General features: G+C 36.8%; 1 protein-coding gene across 2 annotated transcripts in view; it reads right to left on the bottom strand.

Moving 5' to 3' along the window:
* slit1 (slit guidance ligand 1) overlaps nucleotides 1–19,298 on the bottom strand; it is a 112,318-nt gene that overhangs the window by 40,862 nt on the left and 52,158 nt on the right. For both annotated transcript variants that reach the window (XM_015377669.1, XM_015377670.1), the window contains exons 5-8: nucleotides 10,703–10,774; nucleotides 7,751–7,822; nucleotides 6,683–6,754; nucleotides 5,795–5,958 (exon numbers count right to left, since the gene is read on the bottom strand). In XM_015377669.1, the coding sequence (XP_015233155.1) occupies nucleotides 5,795–5,958; nucleotides 6,683–6,754; nucleotides 7,751–7,822; nucleotides 10,703–10,774 (380 nt within the window). The remainder of the gene's footprint in view (nucleotides 1–5,794; nucleotides 5,959–6,682; nucleotides 6,755–7,750; nucleotides 7,823–10,702; nucleotides 10,775–19,298) is intronic.

Raw genomic sequence — 19,298 nt, 5'->3', positions numbered from 1 at the left:
AATCCTACCACAACAGAGCAAAGGAATCAGGTGGAAATCAGCATCTAGAGTGCCAATCAACAAAGGAAGATGTGATCTAAGGGTGCCTGATCTACGGCAAAGGTTTGACAGATCTAGGATCTGGTGTCGGGCAGAGAAAAACTCATTTCTTATCTAACATGGCATATCTGACAGGTCTGGGATCAGGGAGAGTGCAGAGCACAGCCGGAGCAGCCTTAACAATGACAGCTCACTGACAGGTATACCGAGCTGAGGCTGTTTCATGTTCACTCCACCTCTATTTTCACAATTCTATTTCATTCTTCCCTCTCTCCTCATGACCCATTTTCTCTAGTATTAATCAGTCATTTTTTCATCAGGGTTTCCTTTTCATCATTTTCTTTCTCACTCCGTTTAACACCCTGATTTCCCATATCTCTCTTAGAGCACCTTTTCACCTTTCATCCATTTGCTAGAGGTCTATATATTTAACCCACTCCGCCTCATTTGCTCATCATATCCCAACACCATCACTTGCTACCTGCCATCTGTTTCATTGCACCTTTTTTAACGGGTCATTTCTTCTTTATTTCCTTTAGAAGAGCCTTGATATGATTTATTATCAACTGCCCAGTTTAAACGTAATATTTTTATTTCTTCTATTATTCGCTTCGAGCAACAGCAATACATTTTCTGTCATATAACTTTAAGGTAATATGAGGGACTTCTTGTTTTTTGGTTACTTTTTACTGGTGAATATTGAAGGTTCTGTAGAGAGTCCTAGTTTTGAAATAATAAATTATTTTTCTACAGTAATTACCTCCCACAAATGTTATTACCTTTTAGTAGCCAGTTTGATAGATACACCCGTTAAAAAACAACAACAAACTAACAAACCATATGGTGGCATCAAAGCCTTCAGGGATCTTGACACAATGGAAACAGCTTGCTAAAGCTTAATCGGACCATCAAAATAAGGAAGAAAGGGGATATGAAAGACTTTAAACATAGCATAAACTTAGAGTCACAGAGGTTTGTCTGAGTTTTAAAGAGAGTGATGATCTGCTGGGTTTTTCAAACACAACCATCCTTTAAGTTCAAAAAAGAGAAAATATCCAGGAAGCACTGTTTGAGGATGAAAAAACCCTGCTGATGTCAGAGGTCAGATTGGAATGGACATCAGAATGACAACAACAGCTCAGATTACTATTTGGTTAAACCAAGGTCCGCAAATGATCGTGTCATAAAGCACATGTCAGACTTTAAAGCTTGACTGTAGCAAAATACCATACCAGGAGCAGCCAAGGAGGAACCATGAAGAACTGATCCAAGAACGGGAAACTGAGGCTACATTTTACTCTATTTAAGAGAAATTGGATGAGAAACTGAAAACTTATTGTCTGGTGGTCTAATAAGTCTTTATTCAGCTGGAGATGTAGATTTAATCAGAAATTGGGATAAAAAAACATGAGGGCATGGATCCATCCTGGCTTACATCAACAGTTTGGGCAGATGTGGCGTAATGGTGCGAGGAATATTTTCTCATAAGACTTCGGGTCTTTTAGTACCAACTGAGCATGTTGTTTAAACACCACAGCCTACATCAGACTTAGACAAACTTTATTGTCATTTTCTATACACAGAGTGTATAAAAAATTTAATTTCCTTATGTACAGCTCTCATGACTTTTCTATTTTTGTGCAGGAGTGATAAACGTAAACATTGGGAGAAATGATATGGTCAGTTCGTTGCAGAGACTGTGACATCATTTAGAGTTTTTGGGGGCTTTTTTTACATTCAGCTTTTTTCCATTTTTTTTCTTTTTCAGTTTTTTTTTTCAACATTCTGCTGCCTGATGGTGGTGGGGAAAAAGCTGCTAAGCCTCTTTCTAGAGGGCAGCAGGGAGAACAGTCCATGGTGGGGCTGTGAGGGGTCGTTGATGATGTTTTGGGCTCGGGACATGCAACGCTGGGAGGAAATTTCTTTCATGGAGGGAAAAGGAGCTTGATGATCCTCTCTGCAGTTCGCAGTACCTGAGTGTTGCTGCTGAATATGTCTATGACTTCAGTGCATCCCTCTTCTAATAGCTACTTTCAGCATGATAAGTTATCATATCACAAAGCTCAGATTATCTTGAACTGGTTTCTTAACCTGGGAATTTGTTCTCTGGTGGACTGCATAGCTGAAATAGATTAATTCAGCAGAGAACATTTACGTTTCCTGGAATGCAAATTCTTAGTTTAAATTAGTACTTTGAAAAATCTGCTCCCACAGCCACTATGAGATTTAGAATAATGCTAAAATCTGCAGGGGATGAAAATACGCACCCACCACTGACCAACTGTGCGTAGATTTTTGAAGTGGCAAGAAGATTTAAACAGTACACCAGCAACCTTAGCAGGTTGCAAAGTAGAACTGACCTCCAGGGGCAGAGATACCCCTGTGTTGCTGCTAGTCTTCTCCCATTCTAATTAAAGAAAGGAATCTGAAGAGTCAAGGTAAGTATGTGAATGTTATGTTAAAAGCTCTCCCTCATTTGACTTTGGATGTATGCAAGTTCATATGCTAGACTGAGGGGGGAGGGGGTTATTGCCACCTCACTGTTTTACAACATGTTTTATGCTTTTGCCAAGCTGTACCTAATATTATGTCCAAACCTAGCAGGGACTGATGCACACAGATGGCAAACTCACAATAACATACTACGAGTTTGAAATATAAAACAAAATTGTTTCAAAAATTCTCAAAACCTCTTTGTGTCCTCCAACAGTAATGACTGTGGTGATAGTTATGGGCGGGTGATATTTATCATGCTGGGTTTGATGAAGACACAAAGCAGACGTTTGCTGGACACATCTGCAAAAAGCTCAATTTTTTACCGCCATGTATGCAGTGTCCCAATGTAGTACAAACGTCTGTGAAAGGAAGTGTTTACAATAAACTGTTTTAAGTGCTGATATATAAATATGCTCATAGAAAAATTTTATGGAAGAAAGAATGGCTGGAATACAAACAAAAAAAGTGAATTTCCTCTTCTGAATCTTCCAAAATCAGTTTAATGCACTCCACACAAGATTTAAGCTTTGGTGCAAAAGATTTTAACTGTATTTTAAAGAATACAGACTTTAATGATCAAGTTATAGGATTTTCCCTAAGTGAGACATGGCTCCTTACTGTCAGTGTGAATTTAAAAGTTGCTCTCCAGCAAAGAGAAGGCAATTTGCATGTTGCTTGGACTTAGGGAGGATTTCATCATTTATTTCATATTACTGAATAAAACAATAAACCCCCGTTTCCACTCCACAACCTCATGCCTCTCCTCTGCCTCATTTTCTTCTTTTCCTGTTATACGGCGCCACCCTGCCCCAAATCCCACGCAGGTGGCCTTGACTGGTCACAGCTTTGGCTAAATAAGTGCACAAGCACATACTGTTGCAAAAATATAAAGTGTCTCTAATGAATCCTTTTATGGGAGAACAACTTCTGGTCACAATTAAAAAACAACAAAAAAATATAAAAAATAAATAAAGAATGTGTTTGCCTGAGCATTTTATTTCAAATATGCACAATGTTGCACTTCTATGTAGATATACATTGTATAGAATTGTATACTTTTTCTAAATGTGACTGATAAATGTAGAAGAAGTCATTATCTTAGGTGAACTAACACCTGCACGTTTGTGTAATGCAGCTGACCATTATGTAAAAACAGCAGTTTCTCTATCTGTATCGCAACATAAACCACAATTTCCATGCTTCAACTTTTCTATGTGCAGGGGTTACACTCCCACGCTTTGAGTCTCTTTCCCTGGATGATGAATAGTTAATGATCTGTGTTGTCACGCCGTATGGCTGCGTAAAAATCACAATCCAGAGAGAAAAGGAACACACAGACTCAGAGGTACACTGGCCCGCAACCACACACCCACGTAGACACAAACACCCCTTGCAGCTGGTGTTACGAATGAGAAAGCCTTGAGGGGAGTGGAGGCTCTCATGGTGTTTTTCTGTTGTCCAGATATGATAAAACAGATACATCACAGTGTCTCTACTTGCACATGATCTCTTTGCATGAAAGAAAATAGACTACGGAGCCACATAAATCACAAAGGGATCATCTTAATAATATTTGTGATAGGCCAGAAAAAAAATGAGAACCAGTAAGTGGAGCTCTGCTGTGAGGGTGGGCAGCCTGGGCTCCAGCTGTGTGGGCATTTTCCTAACACTGCTGCCAGCTCAGTGGGATACATAAGCCTTGGCTAGCAGAAGGCTGGGAGGCTGTCCTGGTGCTGAGCGGTTGTCAGGTGGCTGCCAGGTGAATACACACTGACATAAAAAACACATGATAGAGGAGTAAATAGAGAACAGATGTTATTTTTAGATGCTGTTTTGTCATGAAAACTGAAGAACCCATGAGTTACATTAGAGGTAAAGATACTTCCATTACCTTCAACTTAAGAAAAAAAAAAACATCAACTCAAAGTATTTATATCTCTTTAAACCTTTTGTGTCACTTCACAGCCACATACTTATATTTAGTTTAATGGGACGACATCATCAAAAGCATTGAAAACGAAATAAATGGTGATAAATGGTGTCTTAAAAAAAAGGGCCAAATTAAGTAAGACTGGACAACATCTGTGATCAGCAATTTCCAAGCCTTGCCACAGATGTGATATTGGATCCAATTATCTACATATTTGACAGAGCTAAAAATGCTTTGATCTAGTTAAATAGATAATTGTGGCTATGGTTGAATGTTTAGGGTCAATGGGCGCCTCCATCTTAGCCTTAAATATTTTACATCCTTTACCAGATTTTCTGGAAGGGGTGGCATCCATCCATCCATGTGTGTGTGTTGGTTGGGGTTGGGGGGGGCTGGTGTTAACTGGATGCTTCATTGTAACACTGCTTACAGTGTCAATGAGTGGTTGATCAAAATTTAGACTGGGAATTAATTGGGGACCTTTCGTCTGTATTTTCATATCTAGTTATGAGTTTTCAATTGTTTGCTAACTTATATTGATTTGTGAACATTGTTTTTCAGGTTTTGTCTTCTTGAACTTATTACAGTCAATCATGAATAAATAAAGGAGGCAATAACAAAGAAACAGAGAGAGGCAAGAAGCCATGAGCTAAGAAAAGTGAGGAAGGAGAGATAATCACCTGGTTTAATGTTAATTTGATCTCATAAGCGTGTAGCTCCAAAAGAGTAGTTAAAATGGAAATATTGAAATAAATTTAAAAAGAATACATTGGAGGATGTTTTTTGGAATAATAACATGAGAAGTGTGTCTAGGATTCTGTTGTAAGCTTTCTTGTCAACCTTTCTTTGGCTTTTAAATTGCTTATATTGATATGGGAATAATATTGTATTGACTAAAATGAAGAAATATATCATGATATATACTCTAGTAGGTCTCTAGTTGGTTCACAGATGCTTCCCGGTTGAGGATGTAGAGCTGTTCAGTGCTCCGTGAGATGATCAGAATTTTAAATATTGTTTTATAAACTGACCCTGCTGTATACCTCACTTTATCCCAGACCTCTGAAGTTTGTTCCGTGTTCTTTCTGATGCTTCTTATATATGTATATATACTGAAATCATATACAGATAGATTCTGCTTAAAAATCTAAAGGCATTTGGTTAGGTTGGATTTTATTTAGGGGTATTAAAGGATGCTGACAAAATTGCTAATTTTTTTGTATTTTGCTCTATTTTTTACCATCATATATGTTTTGTGTTGGTTAATCACAAAATATGTCAATTTTTTCTGTTGAATGATAGCTTGAATATCAAATTTAAGCATCTTACCTGAGCAGGTGAACTCATGTTTCTGGACCTCTGCCACATTTAGTCCTCTGAGCTCTGCAGGCGAAGCACACTGGGTGAAAAGACCGATCGTAGGCCTCTGTCTGAGCCACTGTGACAGCCAGGCCAGATGACAATCACAGTTTAGGTTGTTGGAGTGAAGACGGCTGAAACAGAGCAAGAGAACAAAGATTATGATCAGTTATTTTATATTAAGGGCAGTGGATGAGAAAAAAGGATAAAATGTATTTTCTATTCCTTAATACATTACCTCGGATCACTGTTCGACAAACACACTTAATGATATGCTACAAGACAATTATAAATAGTCCATTCTAAAAAAAAAAAGGACATTTCTAAATCCAGAGCTCCAAACACTGCATTTTTGCAAAACAGTGCCTCTCCATAATAACTATTGCTGCTGCGGGGTGGTGTATGTAGGCTAACTTGTGAACCCACGTGCACGTAGACATGGTGCACGCAGAAACAAAAAAAACTCAAACGTTACCCCACTGGGAGTGAAGTTGACCGCAGTGTCACCACAAGGGCAGAAGAGTCACGGTTCAGCGTGTCAGCAGGAATAATTGTTTTAATTTGAGCATAATTTCAGATCTGGTAAGTGCAGCACACAATAACCTATTTGTGTCCATACAGGCCATTTTTGTCTTGACATGGATCACATACCAGCTGCTGGCTTTGCTAAACTCATTATTCTGTGCTGTTCAGTGGTTTTGGCTGAGAGGACTGCTCGGAATGACAGAGCTGTTAACCCCCACTGAGATTACATTCTGATTTTCTCCTCTTTGTCTGCATGTATACGTGTAGATTGTAATTATAGTTTGAATATTTCCTGAAAAAGATGCTCACTCAAGTGGGAGGTTTGTGACTTACAAAGTTCGCAGTTTGGGCATGTGGTTGAAGCTGGAGACGGGGATGCTGCTAATGTTGTTGTTGTTCAGTGTCCTGTGAAAAGAGAGGAGCAAAACGGTTCAATCTTCATTTGAGTTAAGACCACCTTTCTCTTTTACATCTCATTAGATCTATTTCTTCTCCCTTTTTGTCTCTCTGTGGCCCCTTGGGAGTATACCACCTCATTTCACACAGATGGGAAAGCCCTTGCACCTCCCACACGCCTATGCAGCCATGCATGCAAATTTGCACACGCTTTACAAGCCTGATCGCTATCATTATAAAGGTAACATGCACACACATTTCCATGAGACCTGGGGGATCAGCTGCAGAGAGAGAATCAGATCATTTCGATCTGCCTAATAACTCTTCACCATTTTTCAACCCGTTCTCCCTGTCAACATCCGTTGTTCTCCTCGCCACAACACAAATCTATCTAATCAACCCTCTTTGACCTTTTACACCATCGAAGTGCTATCATTGCTGCAAATTATCCATTCATGCAGCTTGTTATATTTATTCTTTTCTTCTACTTCTGCCTTAATCCTACATGGCAGCCTCTCAACGTCAGAATAACAAAGCTGTCAAAGCGCCTTTGTCCCACTCCATAAGCCGCTCATCCACATTGTTTTAAAAGATCTCCAACAGAGGCTTGTAATTATATTTTGTGTAAAGGAAGGTGGATAACTAGAGAGTGGAAAGAGACAGACCATCAAGCCCTGAGCATGCCGTCTGATAGGAAGAGCCCCCTTGTCAGATGGCATGCTCAGGGCTTGATGGTCTGTAGCTGGAGGTGGGGTAGTGGGTGGGTTACTGGGTGTTAATGTGATGGAGTGGAACCCTGCTGTCAGCTGTGACTTAATGGAGCTAAATGCAGCAAACCCCCTTTATAAAACCCGCAGGGGGTATTTTGAAATATTATTCAAGGTCTGTGCCATATGTATTAGTCAAAGTAATTAGCAGGACACAAAGATGTCTTCATTCAACTAAGTGCTTCAATGGGATGAGGCAGTTTAAAGCCGAACAAATAACACCAGATCAGGTACTTACAGTACTTCCAGACCCCTGAGAGCTCTGAAGGCTCCATCCTCAATGCAGCTGATGTGGTTTTTATCCAGTTGCCTGTGGCGGAGACACACAGCAGAGTCAAACAATCTTTCTGTCTCCCTGAAGAGTAGTTGTAATCACTGATACAGTAAGTAGTGCTCTAATACACTATGGTTAATCGATACAGGTTTAGTCATCTCAGCTCATGTGGTTCCCTGGAGAAACAAATGTGGACGTTACTGAGTGAATGTTCACATCAATGGAAGTCATTACTCTCCGTGTGCGAGTGTGATTGTGCATTAAGCCTTTTGAAGATGTAAATCAGGTTCTATACAAGCCGTCTTTGGGAAGGTAGTGAGTGGTCCATTGACTATGGATGCACACACAAGTAACCAGTCTTTTACTTTCATGAAAGGCAATTAGGCTGACCAGAGACAATTTTAACATGCTTCGATTGAATATGGAGAGCACATATTTCAGTAATTACATCTCTCATGTTAGGAACTCCAAATATCTAGTTCATGCAGGGTAATGCAGGGCTATTTGAGCTTTTAACTATGTTAAAATTCTTTTCTTTAATCAAAATCATGGCCAACATGCTATTTTGCTTATGTGATACTTAGTAAATTTCTGCTCTCAAAAACAGCAGCACCTTGCTGTCCAGGAAAAACTAATGTCCATCCCTATTTTAGAGTGGGAGTGATCACCTGCCCTCTCAAGGAAGCACCCACCTGGATCAAGCTATTCATGCAGGGTGGATAACACACCAACTTTTTTCAATTAGCAAGCAATGATGTCAGGGAGAGTGCAAACTTTTTTCCTTAAACTTGAGATAGTGCACCTTATCTATATAAACTGATAGCGACTGTTTTTTTAAACCAGTGTCCAAATTGGGAGGATTTTTTTTTTTTGACTGAGAGAGCTTGAATATTTGTTTGACTTTCTACAGAAGAGCCCAGTTGCCAAAAGTGGCCTGATACCCTGCAACCTTTACAGAACCTTTCTCTGCTTCATCACACCTTAATTGAATATGTAGATTATCAAAAGAATTTCTGCAGAACCCAATAGTATGCTGAGAAGGTAATTAAGCCATTTTATTCAGGTGTATAGAATCAGGAATGTATCTAAAAAAAACTTTAGAAATTGAGTTTGACACCCCTGCTCTAGGGTCTATTTTCAAAAAACATGGCATCTTTCAATGCTATGCTAATGATTGCTAAACTATGTGCCTTTAAGGCGATGCAATGCATGGTCCATTAAACCTTTTTTTGTTGTGTCTTTAGGATATTTAGTCTTTGAGGGCCTATTTTTATTCTAACGCTAGTTCAACAAGGATCTTAAACTTGACAGTTCAGCTAGAGTCACATTGATTTCCAGTTGTTATCATTTAAGAAAAATGGCAAAAGCTATCTTGTCAAGTCTATGATTGGAAACAGTAATCCATTCTTTTATTCCATAGTGATTGGAATACCGTAATTCCTTTATTTCGGAATCAGCCAGTTCTCACTCGCACGTCTGCAACGTGTGCTGGTTACAATCAGGGACACTTAAAAGGGAGCATTACACTCCAGATTTGGCTTCTCTTCATTGGGTCCCAGCATATTTTAGATTTTATTTTAAAATACCTTTGTTTTTTTAGGTCTTAAAAAAATCTGGGCCGACTCGACTTCTCCGACATTAAACTCAAAATTAATCTTTCAGGTCGGCTGACCTGTTACTCCTGGTTGTTCCCAGCTCAAAGCAGAAGATAGAATCTATTACCTTCATACATTCCATAGGTGCCTTCATTGTCAATTTTTTTTAAACCTCTCTTAACATTTATTTTACTCACTGGCCTTCAACCGAACTTCCTTTTTACTGTTATTATTTTATGTGGAGAGAAATTTGTTCCAAAGTAAAAAACACATTTTAAAAAAGATCAAGATCAATAATTTGTAGTGTTAAAGGCAGGATTTTATCATTTATATGGATCTAGTTGACTTTGGAAGGCTTGAAATGCGTGATCTAGGACCTTTAAGATAATTGATCAGATACAGTTCAAACCAGATATTCATTTACACTGTATAGAAAGTCATATACCGGTAACCTGATTTATGTCAGCTAGAATTATGAAAACTATTTCTATTATCTAAATACTGCAATAATGACAATGTTTTTATTAGTGTGCTAAAAGTCAGAGTTTTACAAACGCTAGAATCACCATACCAGTAAACAAACTGAGAAAGTTAATTTTTGATGGCATAGCTTTGTAAGTTTCTAATAAATCAGAGGAATAATTAAGCATATATTTCAAGACAAACATTAAAAATTCTTTCTAAGATAAATTGGGACGAGTCTAAAGAAAGACAAAATATAAGGGGGAGAAATGTGGACCTCCCAAAGATAAAAACTGATTTAAACCCAGAACAATAGGAACATAAAAAGTTATAAAATAACTGGCTGATACTGATAATGGAGTGTCATTCCTTACAAACAAAGCAGGTCTTGCACTAATATGAGCTTAGTGAAAAGAAGCCATGAAAACTCAGATTAGTTTTCCAATACAATCAGATTAAAGACATTCATTTTAGGAAAGCATCCTTTGTACTAGATATATACACATTAATTGATTGATTGATTGATTGATCTATTTTGCAAACAATCTCTAAAAGAGGGAAATTCTTCTGTCCAGCATATATACATCATTCTAATGAATTTGAGCAACCAGAAATTATTTTTGGTAAAACCGACTAAAAAAGCAACTGTTAATACCTGAATGGATGTCAGAAATGTGGCAGATAATTACTGTGCCTTTATATACAGATCTGCTTTGTATGTTGTTGCATAAAACACATTAGAAAAAGCTCAATTTAACTTTTAAAACTACCAGAAATGTGCTTTTTTGTATTCAAAATGACTGAATCTATTGCAATGATTGGTACTAAATATCTCTATGCAAAAGAGGTCAATACTCACAGGTTTTTGATGTCCGTTGCGCCTCTGAACGCTTTTCTCGGAATGGATTGGATGAAGTTCTCACTCAGATCGCTGTGAAGAAGAAAGCAGGTATATTATAGCCCTAAATTATAGGTGTGTTTCATGTGGTTCCTGTGGTCTTACTGGATGAGATTTTAATGTTTTTACAACTTGTTATGTAAATATTTCCCTGTTGGAGTTTTTAAGCAGACACTTGAAGAAACTACACTTAGGATCCTTCCTTCTTTTAAGTTACTCATCAGTGCTGTTGTTCTGTCAGATCAGCATACCCATATTCAATATGCATGCGCAAGACATCACATTTGCGTTTATCCCATTAGTTTTGTACGAAAAATAGACTTTTAACTACCTCAATGGGCGTGTATCCCTTTAGTCAAGTACAAAACAAATAAATTTAAGGTCAGATCGCCATATGCTTCAAAAAACACCAAAAAGTAAGTAATTAAATTGTTTTTTTGTACATGACTAAAGGGATACATACCAGTTGAGGTAGCTTAAAGATTTTTTTTTTTTCGTACAAAACTAGAGATAAACTAAACGTATTAACTAAAGGGATAAATGGGTATAGGTATACTGGTCTGATCAGGTATGCTTACGGTAACTGACAGAACACCATACTAAAAGTTATGTAGAACATTTTCCACACAACATTCATTGTTTTCTATATTCAATGAATAACAATAAGTTATGTAGAACATTTTCCACCCCACGGAGACTATAACGAAGAAGTGCAGTATCTGCTTGCAAAGCATTGTCCATTTTGGAAAAGGTTATTAAATGGTGGTATTATTATTTAATGTTCCTACATGCTATGATCTGTTTGACCTGGCTGTACCTTGAGGCTTGATTTCTGCCTGATCACAGACTAAACAGAGACAAGAGAGCAGTGGTCTGTGGAGGGGGGGTCTGTGGAGGACTCTTTAGGACACTGAACCACAATGTCTTCAAGTTCAGTTGTGTTTTTCCATCTGTTTAAGGTCAGCAAATTCATAATTTGGAAATAATTAGGAGTACTTTTAGACAGAAAGCAAACAAAAGGAGAGTGAAAGGAAGATGGAAACCCAAGCCAGTACATATTTAAGGAACATTAAGTTGTCTCACATAAAGTGCAGTGCAGCCAGAGAGGGCCCTGTCCTGAATAAGGTTCCCCTACAGATCTAAAGCAGCCTCTCTGGTTAGAAACTAAAGCACAGTCCCAGAATCTATGTAACCATGGCAAACCACCATCATCAAAATAACTTTAATAATTTATACTAATTAAATGTTTATGAGTGCCACAGGATGGAAAATTATAACATAACAATACTCTGCCCCTGCTGTCTGTGAGTCAGGCATTCTATCATTAGGAAAATGTTTAGTACTGCACATGTTTAAAAAAAAAAATCCAAAAATCACAATTAAATACACATTAAAAATAGGAATATCTTTGATTTTATGAAGCAAAATATAGAATTTAAGCTGGGAGCTTCAGTTAATCGTAATTGTTGTGTATACAAAATAGGCAAAACTATTTAGCTTCTCAACAACAAAAAAGGAAACAACATAAAAAAATTCAAATATCATAATATTGTATTTTTGTGTTAAGTTGCACATATAACTGACCAAAATGTTGAATATAGAACAGCTAAATTTGGCTGTGCAAACAGTTTACTAGTCTACATGATTATTCAATCTCTATCCATTATAAAGACGTTATTGTTTTTCTCCTCTATCAATCTGCCTTATTGAAGGCTGATTACTTAAAATGATGACTTACATGTTTTGAGCTCTCCGCTATGGAATAGCATCATATGACTTCATTGGTCCCTAATTAGTGACTGGCCAGTTGGAAATGCAGCAAATCAAATTAGTGACCAAACCATGTCTAAGCACTGTGGATGCACTTTGATGTAAAAGGGAATGAAGCAAAGTCTAAATTATACATTTTTATTGAAAAGCGTGTAAAACTTAGAGTAGAGGAAGCACAGAGATGTGAGAAACTAGATTTTCTAAAATTTCCTACATGTCTGCTGTTTATTCAGTGAGAGGAAGTCTTTTTTGCAAGCAACTTAATGACTGAACAGAGTAAAAAAAGCTTTTAAGCTGCAAACCTCTGTTTGTTATGAAACATATTGAACTGGACAGAGTTAAGGAAAAACTTCTAGGCAAAGTACACTAAAAATGCTGTTTTATTAATACCAGCTGTAGTAAGAGCACATATGCAACAGGATTGAAAATATAAACTCTGTAATACTTTTGTCTTTATTTCTCAGATTATTAGAAGTCAGTTTCACAGCGACTGCCCTCTGACACGTTTGTGTGACTTCATCTTCTGAATTTAAAATAGGAGTGACTCTAATGTTAATAATCATTTCTCACAGTAGGAGATTTAGAAATGTTATTTTCATAAACAGTGTTCCTTTACTACTGTTGTACAACAAAAATTTAAAATCAGATATTTCCTGCAAAATTCAAATCATCATGTCTATTATTTGTAAAATCTTTTTTTCTAGCAGTCCACAATCCTCTGGTTGGTCAAAAACCAAAATACTGAACCTGTTCATGCTACCTGAGTTACAAGCATTGGATCAGATAAAAGTTTGATTATTTTGGTGTTATCTATGGTTTTAATTGTTAATGCTGCACAACAAAGTGGTGGGACAGCTTACTGTCTCCCTGCTTCCAAATTATCTTTAAGCTAGTATGATCACTTTCTTCTCCAGTTTTAAAAACAACTCTTAATATTAAGATACTCATATTTTAATTCAGTGACATTAATATAGAGATCAATATGTTCCTCTCCTCTTTTTCTGTCTGCATGAACATGTCTGTTAATTTGAAATGTCAAATTCTATATTTTCTAAAAAGTTTACACTAGGATAGCACTTTTTGGATGCAAGAGGATGTGGTAGGTACATGCAAAAAAAAAAAAAAAAACTAAGAAAGAAGAGGAGACGTTAATGAGACTTTGTGATGCCAGGAAGGTTGTGATCATATGAATACGATGCTATGTGTGTAAGTAGCAAATGTGAAAGCTCTTGGGTGGAATCCACACACTAAAACCCTGTAATCCTGTTAGCTTGCTCTAATAGGATTCACTGAAGTCATCTATACACTCCCATTTATGGTGCTATTTGATTGGATTGGAGCTCGATTGAGGTCGGGGGAGGTCACTTCAAAAATGCAATTCTGAATAAAAAAAGTACATAGCCATGATTAGTGAGTAGTGTACGTGTAAAGCATGAAAATCCGACTCTTTCTAGTTTTCCTCTCATGTTTTCTGTCACATCTAACAGAAGAACCGTTGCGGTCTTGGTTTGGATACTGAGGTCTGTTATGCGTCTGAAAAGAATTTATCACCATCTTCATCTCCTAAAGAGGCCAGAGCAAAATTAAATTTAGCAAAATAACATTTCTGCATTTACACATTCTTAAACTGGCAAACAGAACATTTCTGTGGAAGACCATCATGCTGTATTTTTCATACTCTGTGGTTTCCTTTAGCTGTTATTTTCTAAGTATGGCCCCAGCTATGTGTCTGCTTCAAGATTTTTTGTCGTTACAGATTCGTTAGAAAGCTGATTTCGAATATGGCAAACATCCCTTCAAAATCAGACACCACTATACGAGAACGCAAACCACAAAAAGATGCATTGGTCACTTTGGTCTAATCAACCATTCCAATCTTTAAGCAGCTACCACAGTAGTGCATTGCTCTGACTTCTAAACCTGACCTTCTAAAAAAGGTTGTAAATTATGTGGGGGAAAAAAGCAATAATCAAAATTCTCCTGTCTTTGCATTTCTGGTCAATATAGATTATTTAAAAATCTGCTTATTGCTTCACCAGATTAGCTAACCTCAGGGCAATAGCATTGTGAAACATTGCAGGAGCAGACAATTAAGCATCAAAAGCAAGAGCAGAGGTCATCACCTCCACATGTCACTGTGCTCTGTTAAGGGTGAAAAGTCTCACCTTGCACCTTGCACCTTGCAATGCTTTCCTCACACGCCCTGCTTACGCTCATTACTAAGCAATGAGTCCCAGTCCAGTTCTCCACCTAGAGTAAGGAATGGCTTCCCGTACCCAGTATACCCCACTAGTTTATGATTACAAGTCTGTTGAGTAGAAAAGTGAGCGCAGTTACGTCAGCTTTTAGACTGGACCTGGTATAAATCGACCTTATTGTAAAACATATTTTGCAGGTGCGCACTTAGTTCATTAATGCTGGCTGGCTTTTTTTGCTCACAGTTCATTCCCAATGTTACCTAAATGACAGGGTAGCCCACATGTTTTCAGGTGCATGAACTGCAGCAAAAAAAAAAAAAAAAACATAAAAACACTGCAGTTGCATTTTCAAGACTCTAACTTCATACAGATGTATCATTTTATCAGTGTAGTGCTCTAACAATAAACTCTGCTACTGTTTACACCAAACTCTACAAAGATCTGGAACAATTAGCAATGTTATCAGACATAGTTCAAGGCGCCTGGTCTGGAGATTAGCTGCACACTGAAGGTTATGTCTGGTTCCTGTCTGATTCCCATCATTAACCTCTAATGTCTATCTCAATAAACCAAATAATAATTCACAAAAATGCCTACAGTAGCAAAATTATATTCACACCAGTTAAAAACATGCAGATTCAGAGATTGGCAAAGTTTTCGGTGGCTGTGTATTTTTTTTAGTATTCGTTTTACTAGGCGCCTCAGCTGTGCAGTTAGCCTCACACTCAATTTTCTCTGGTTTAATGTGCATTAGCTGAAGTCTGTAAACTATAACTGCTGTACTAACACACATGCTTATATATGTATGTATGCAAACAATTACTTCTCTCATACATATTCATTTACAAAAGTACTTACACACGTTTTAACTTTTCACATTTTATCAATTTACTATATTTGATAAGGTTCATTTCTATCTGATTTCTACATATAAAAACTGTTGTTTTTAGGTATTTGCAAAAGAAAAGTAGAACTTCTCTAGACAACAGTTTTGAATTATTGCTATGAATCCTCAGTTTATGAGGAATATGCTTCCGGCTGTATATGTAGAGTCATGGTCCTTCTGGAACTTTGGGAGCCTCTGGAGGGTCGGCTTTCCTTATTTTCAAATATTTTGTACTGTTTCTCTTGACTGCAATCATTTCCCTCCATCCCTGCAAAAGACAGTCCTCCCCCCAGCATGATGCTGCCACCAACATGTTGACACTTTGCATAACACATTGTCTTCTGCCAGACATAGCACTGTTTATGTTGGCTAAAGATGACTGAACTAAGGCCTATTGGATGCTTTTCTATAATCAATGTATTGTACTTACTGTATTAGATAACTTTGAAGGCAATTGGTTTTACTATACTTGACTGGCTAAACAAGTTTGCCTGCTTTTCATTTTAATTTACAATTATACAGGGAAATATGTTTAAAATATCCCAAATAGAAAAATTAATGTTCAAACTTGAAGCATTTGGACATACAAATATATACAATTGATAAACCCTACTGTTTTAATGTAATCAAAACAGCATTTTCATAACATTATAGCTTCTATTTCTTTTTTGTCAGCACCAGAAAGACAAGGCTGCTTGAACTTTGATGAATTGCTCCAATTGGTAACAAGTAATTTAATTTATTGAAGTTTTCAACTTCTAAACCTAAATCAAATTGGATCAACATTATTCAAGTACTTGTTACCATTGAAGTAATTAATTTAATTTGGACCAGCTTTTTATTTTTAGAGTGTAGGGGAGTCAATTTAGTCTCTTGTATTTCTTTCTTTGATCAATGTTTGCATGAATTCATGCAATTTTAATTCTAACACAATAAAGTAAACAGTGCTAAATGAAACTCATAATGCTGAAAGTCCTTCTAACATAAAGGTAATGTTTATTTATGCTTAACAAAGCATTTAATTGCATCACTCTATCAAAATTGAGACCTAAAAGTCCAGACAAGGAAGTATTGAAAGCTTGAAGCCACAATAAACTGCACTCAGGAAGCCTAAAGCCTACATGTATTTGGATGGCATCATTTCATACCACTAAGCTGAATGTATTGAAAGGGTTTCTTTAACAGTGTTTGTGTTTCCCATTTCTTGTCATGATTGTATGACAAGAAAATGTTTATTTTAGTCAAATGCTCTCAATTCCTCTTAATTTTATTCTTCCATCTCAAACAGGGAAAATAGAGGAGGAATGTGTTTGATTACTTACTCATTAGGAGAGTTAATGAGGTGTGTGAGAGTTGTTAAAAGAATGGCAGTATGTTGCCACTAAATACTAACTACCTTCTTCCTCTCTGCACGGTAGAAGCTCACAAGTAGTTACACACATAAACAAGCACATTTACAAAGTGTAGTCTTCAGAGAGAAGCTGCTGGGGCTGGAAAAGATCCAAAAAGCATCTCAAGTCCAACTGAAGAGCAGAAAAAACAAACAAAAACACAACCCAACATACCCAAATAATCTGTCAGCAAACAGCTCATAATAAGTCCTGCATACTAAGCCTTTCTTTTGTTAAATCGCTGGTGCTGAAACACCTATCAAAAAAGATTTTCATCTGTTTTGATGTCTCTCAGATTTTAAAAATGGCCTCATATTTAGTAGTAGCAGTTATTTACTCCCTAAAAACTACAAGGATAGCCTTACCTTTAACATTTGCCCAGAAAATTAATTACGAATAGAGATGTTTTATAGACCATCAATTGCCCAGAACTGTGTTTATAATCTTAAAATATATGCTTGATATGTCTGTGGAGAGAAAAATGTCACAAATTATTAGCCTCTCTTTTTTGAATAAGAGATTTTATTCTCAGTGAGGTTTTTACCTTCTTAAAAAAAAGTTAAAAAGAAAAAGGGAAAAAAACTACAGATTGTGTGTTTTCTTGTTGGAAAAATGACATTATTAGGCAAAATAGACTGCAAAAGAGAAAAGGGATGCAAGACAAGCTGACACAAGCAAACAGAGAGGTGAAAAGTAATGTTGCTTCAGTCAGACTTGGTAGAAAAGTGATGCCTTTCTATTAATGGAAAAGCTACAGCTTATACAACCCACTCAGGACAGAGACTAAAAGAGAAGCAGCAGAGGAAAAAATTGGGAGGGAAATTCATGAGATGGAGCTCGGCTTTGAGATGTCTGCTGTGTTTCAAAATGCCTGCATATGTTTGTAAATCCCAAGATTCTAAAATGTCTGACTTTATTTAGAATTGTTTATATAGATAAAATTGAACAGAGCAAAATTTTTAGTTAGATGGGGAAAAAAAGTAACGAGTGGTGGATAACAGAAAGAGAATGAGGTGAGAAGAAGCATAGATTAATGCTGCAGGGCTCTTGGGCTCTTGCCAAAGCATGGCCTTGCATGTGTTTGTATTTGTGTGGCCCACAGAGAGCGGCTGAATATTTCTGTGTGCGGCCAGGAGTATCCATGCTTTCCTCCTTACCCTCATGTCTCCCTTTAAAAAAATACACCTCTATCAACACCTTCACTTTTATCTCAATTTCTCTATAAAGCAAATGATAGACATGCTTTCTAGCTGCACCTTCATTCACTTGTTCTCTCCCATTTACTACAGATGTTCAGTACCTCCATAATCCCAACAAAGGGGGCCAGGCACTACCATTATGATCACCATGATTTGCACTTTCCGTCAGAGGTCAAACAAAGTATTAAAGTCTCAAAACAGTAATTCATGTTCACACAAATTATCATGGGCAGGAATGCCCATTTGTGCAGCATTTATTAGGAGAAGAACAGGTTGTTTAAATTGAGGAAACCTAGGTGCAAAGCCCCAGAAGAAAAAAAAAAACTCTTTCAATGCTGCCTCTTGCTTTGGGCACTATTGAAAGACAAATTCTGTACTTACAGAGCATTTAGCAAAGGTCCATGCTTTATGTTTGCTTTTTGTGCTTTTGTTTTCCATAGAAGGCCAATGACAACAGTTGTCAAACAAACCAAATTAGAAACAGTCAATCAATGAGATTCTCTTTTTTTTTTTTACAGCATTGGAAATCAGATGTACAGTATTTAGATGTTTTTTGTTTTTCCCTTTTTTAATTCACTTCGAATCAGTTGACTTCACCGGTCATATGTCAACTGTTATCTAGAAATATTTTTAAACGCTTTTAAAAAAGATTTTCTAACTTTCTCTGCTTTTTCTCCTTTCAACTCATTCTTACAAATAGCAGCTATTCATATTTCGTCTTGAAAACACAACACAAAAATTACAGACAATTCAACAAATATAAAACAGATTAAAAATGTATATCTTTCATTTGCTGAACCTTCAAAATGCGTCAAATATTAGCTTGGCCCTTAATTGATTTATTTCTGATTAGTTTTAAGCATAAAACTTACACATACGCATGTAAAATATGCATATTTCAGTCTTTATTTTATGTTGTTTAATAATGTGGTTTTATAAATCTTTTGTATGTTCTTTTCAGACTTTTTCCACATTGTGTAGATTATCATGGTATAGCATGTCGATACCCTGATAAAAAAATTCTGTATTAGAGTACTGAGATGCATATTTTGAACCACAAAGGTATGAGATCTGCTTTCAGGGTTCATACGGGTGCTGGAAATCCTTGAAAAT

This window comes from Cyprinodon variegatus, unplaced genomic scaffold (genome assembly GCF_000732505.1).
Source record: "Cyprinodon variegatus isolate N-32 unplaced genomic scaffold, C_variegatus-1.0 Scaffold157, whole genome shotgun sequence".
Lineage (NCBI taxonomy): Eukaryota > Metazoa > Chordata > Actinopteri > Cyprinodontiformes > Cyprinodontidae > Cyprinodon > Cyprinodon variegatus.
Note: the sequence above shows the minus strand (reverse complement) of the source record. Positions and strands in the feature narration are given on the sequence as shown.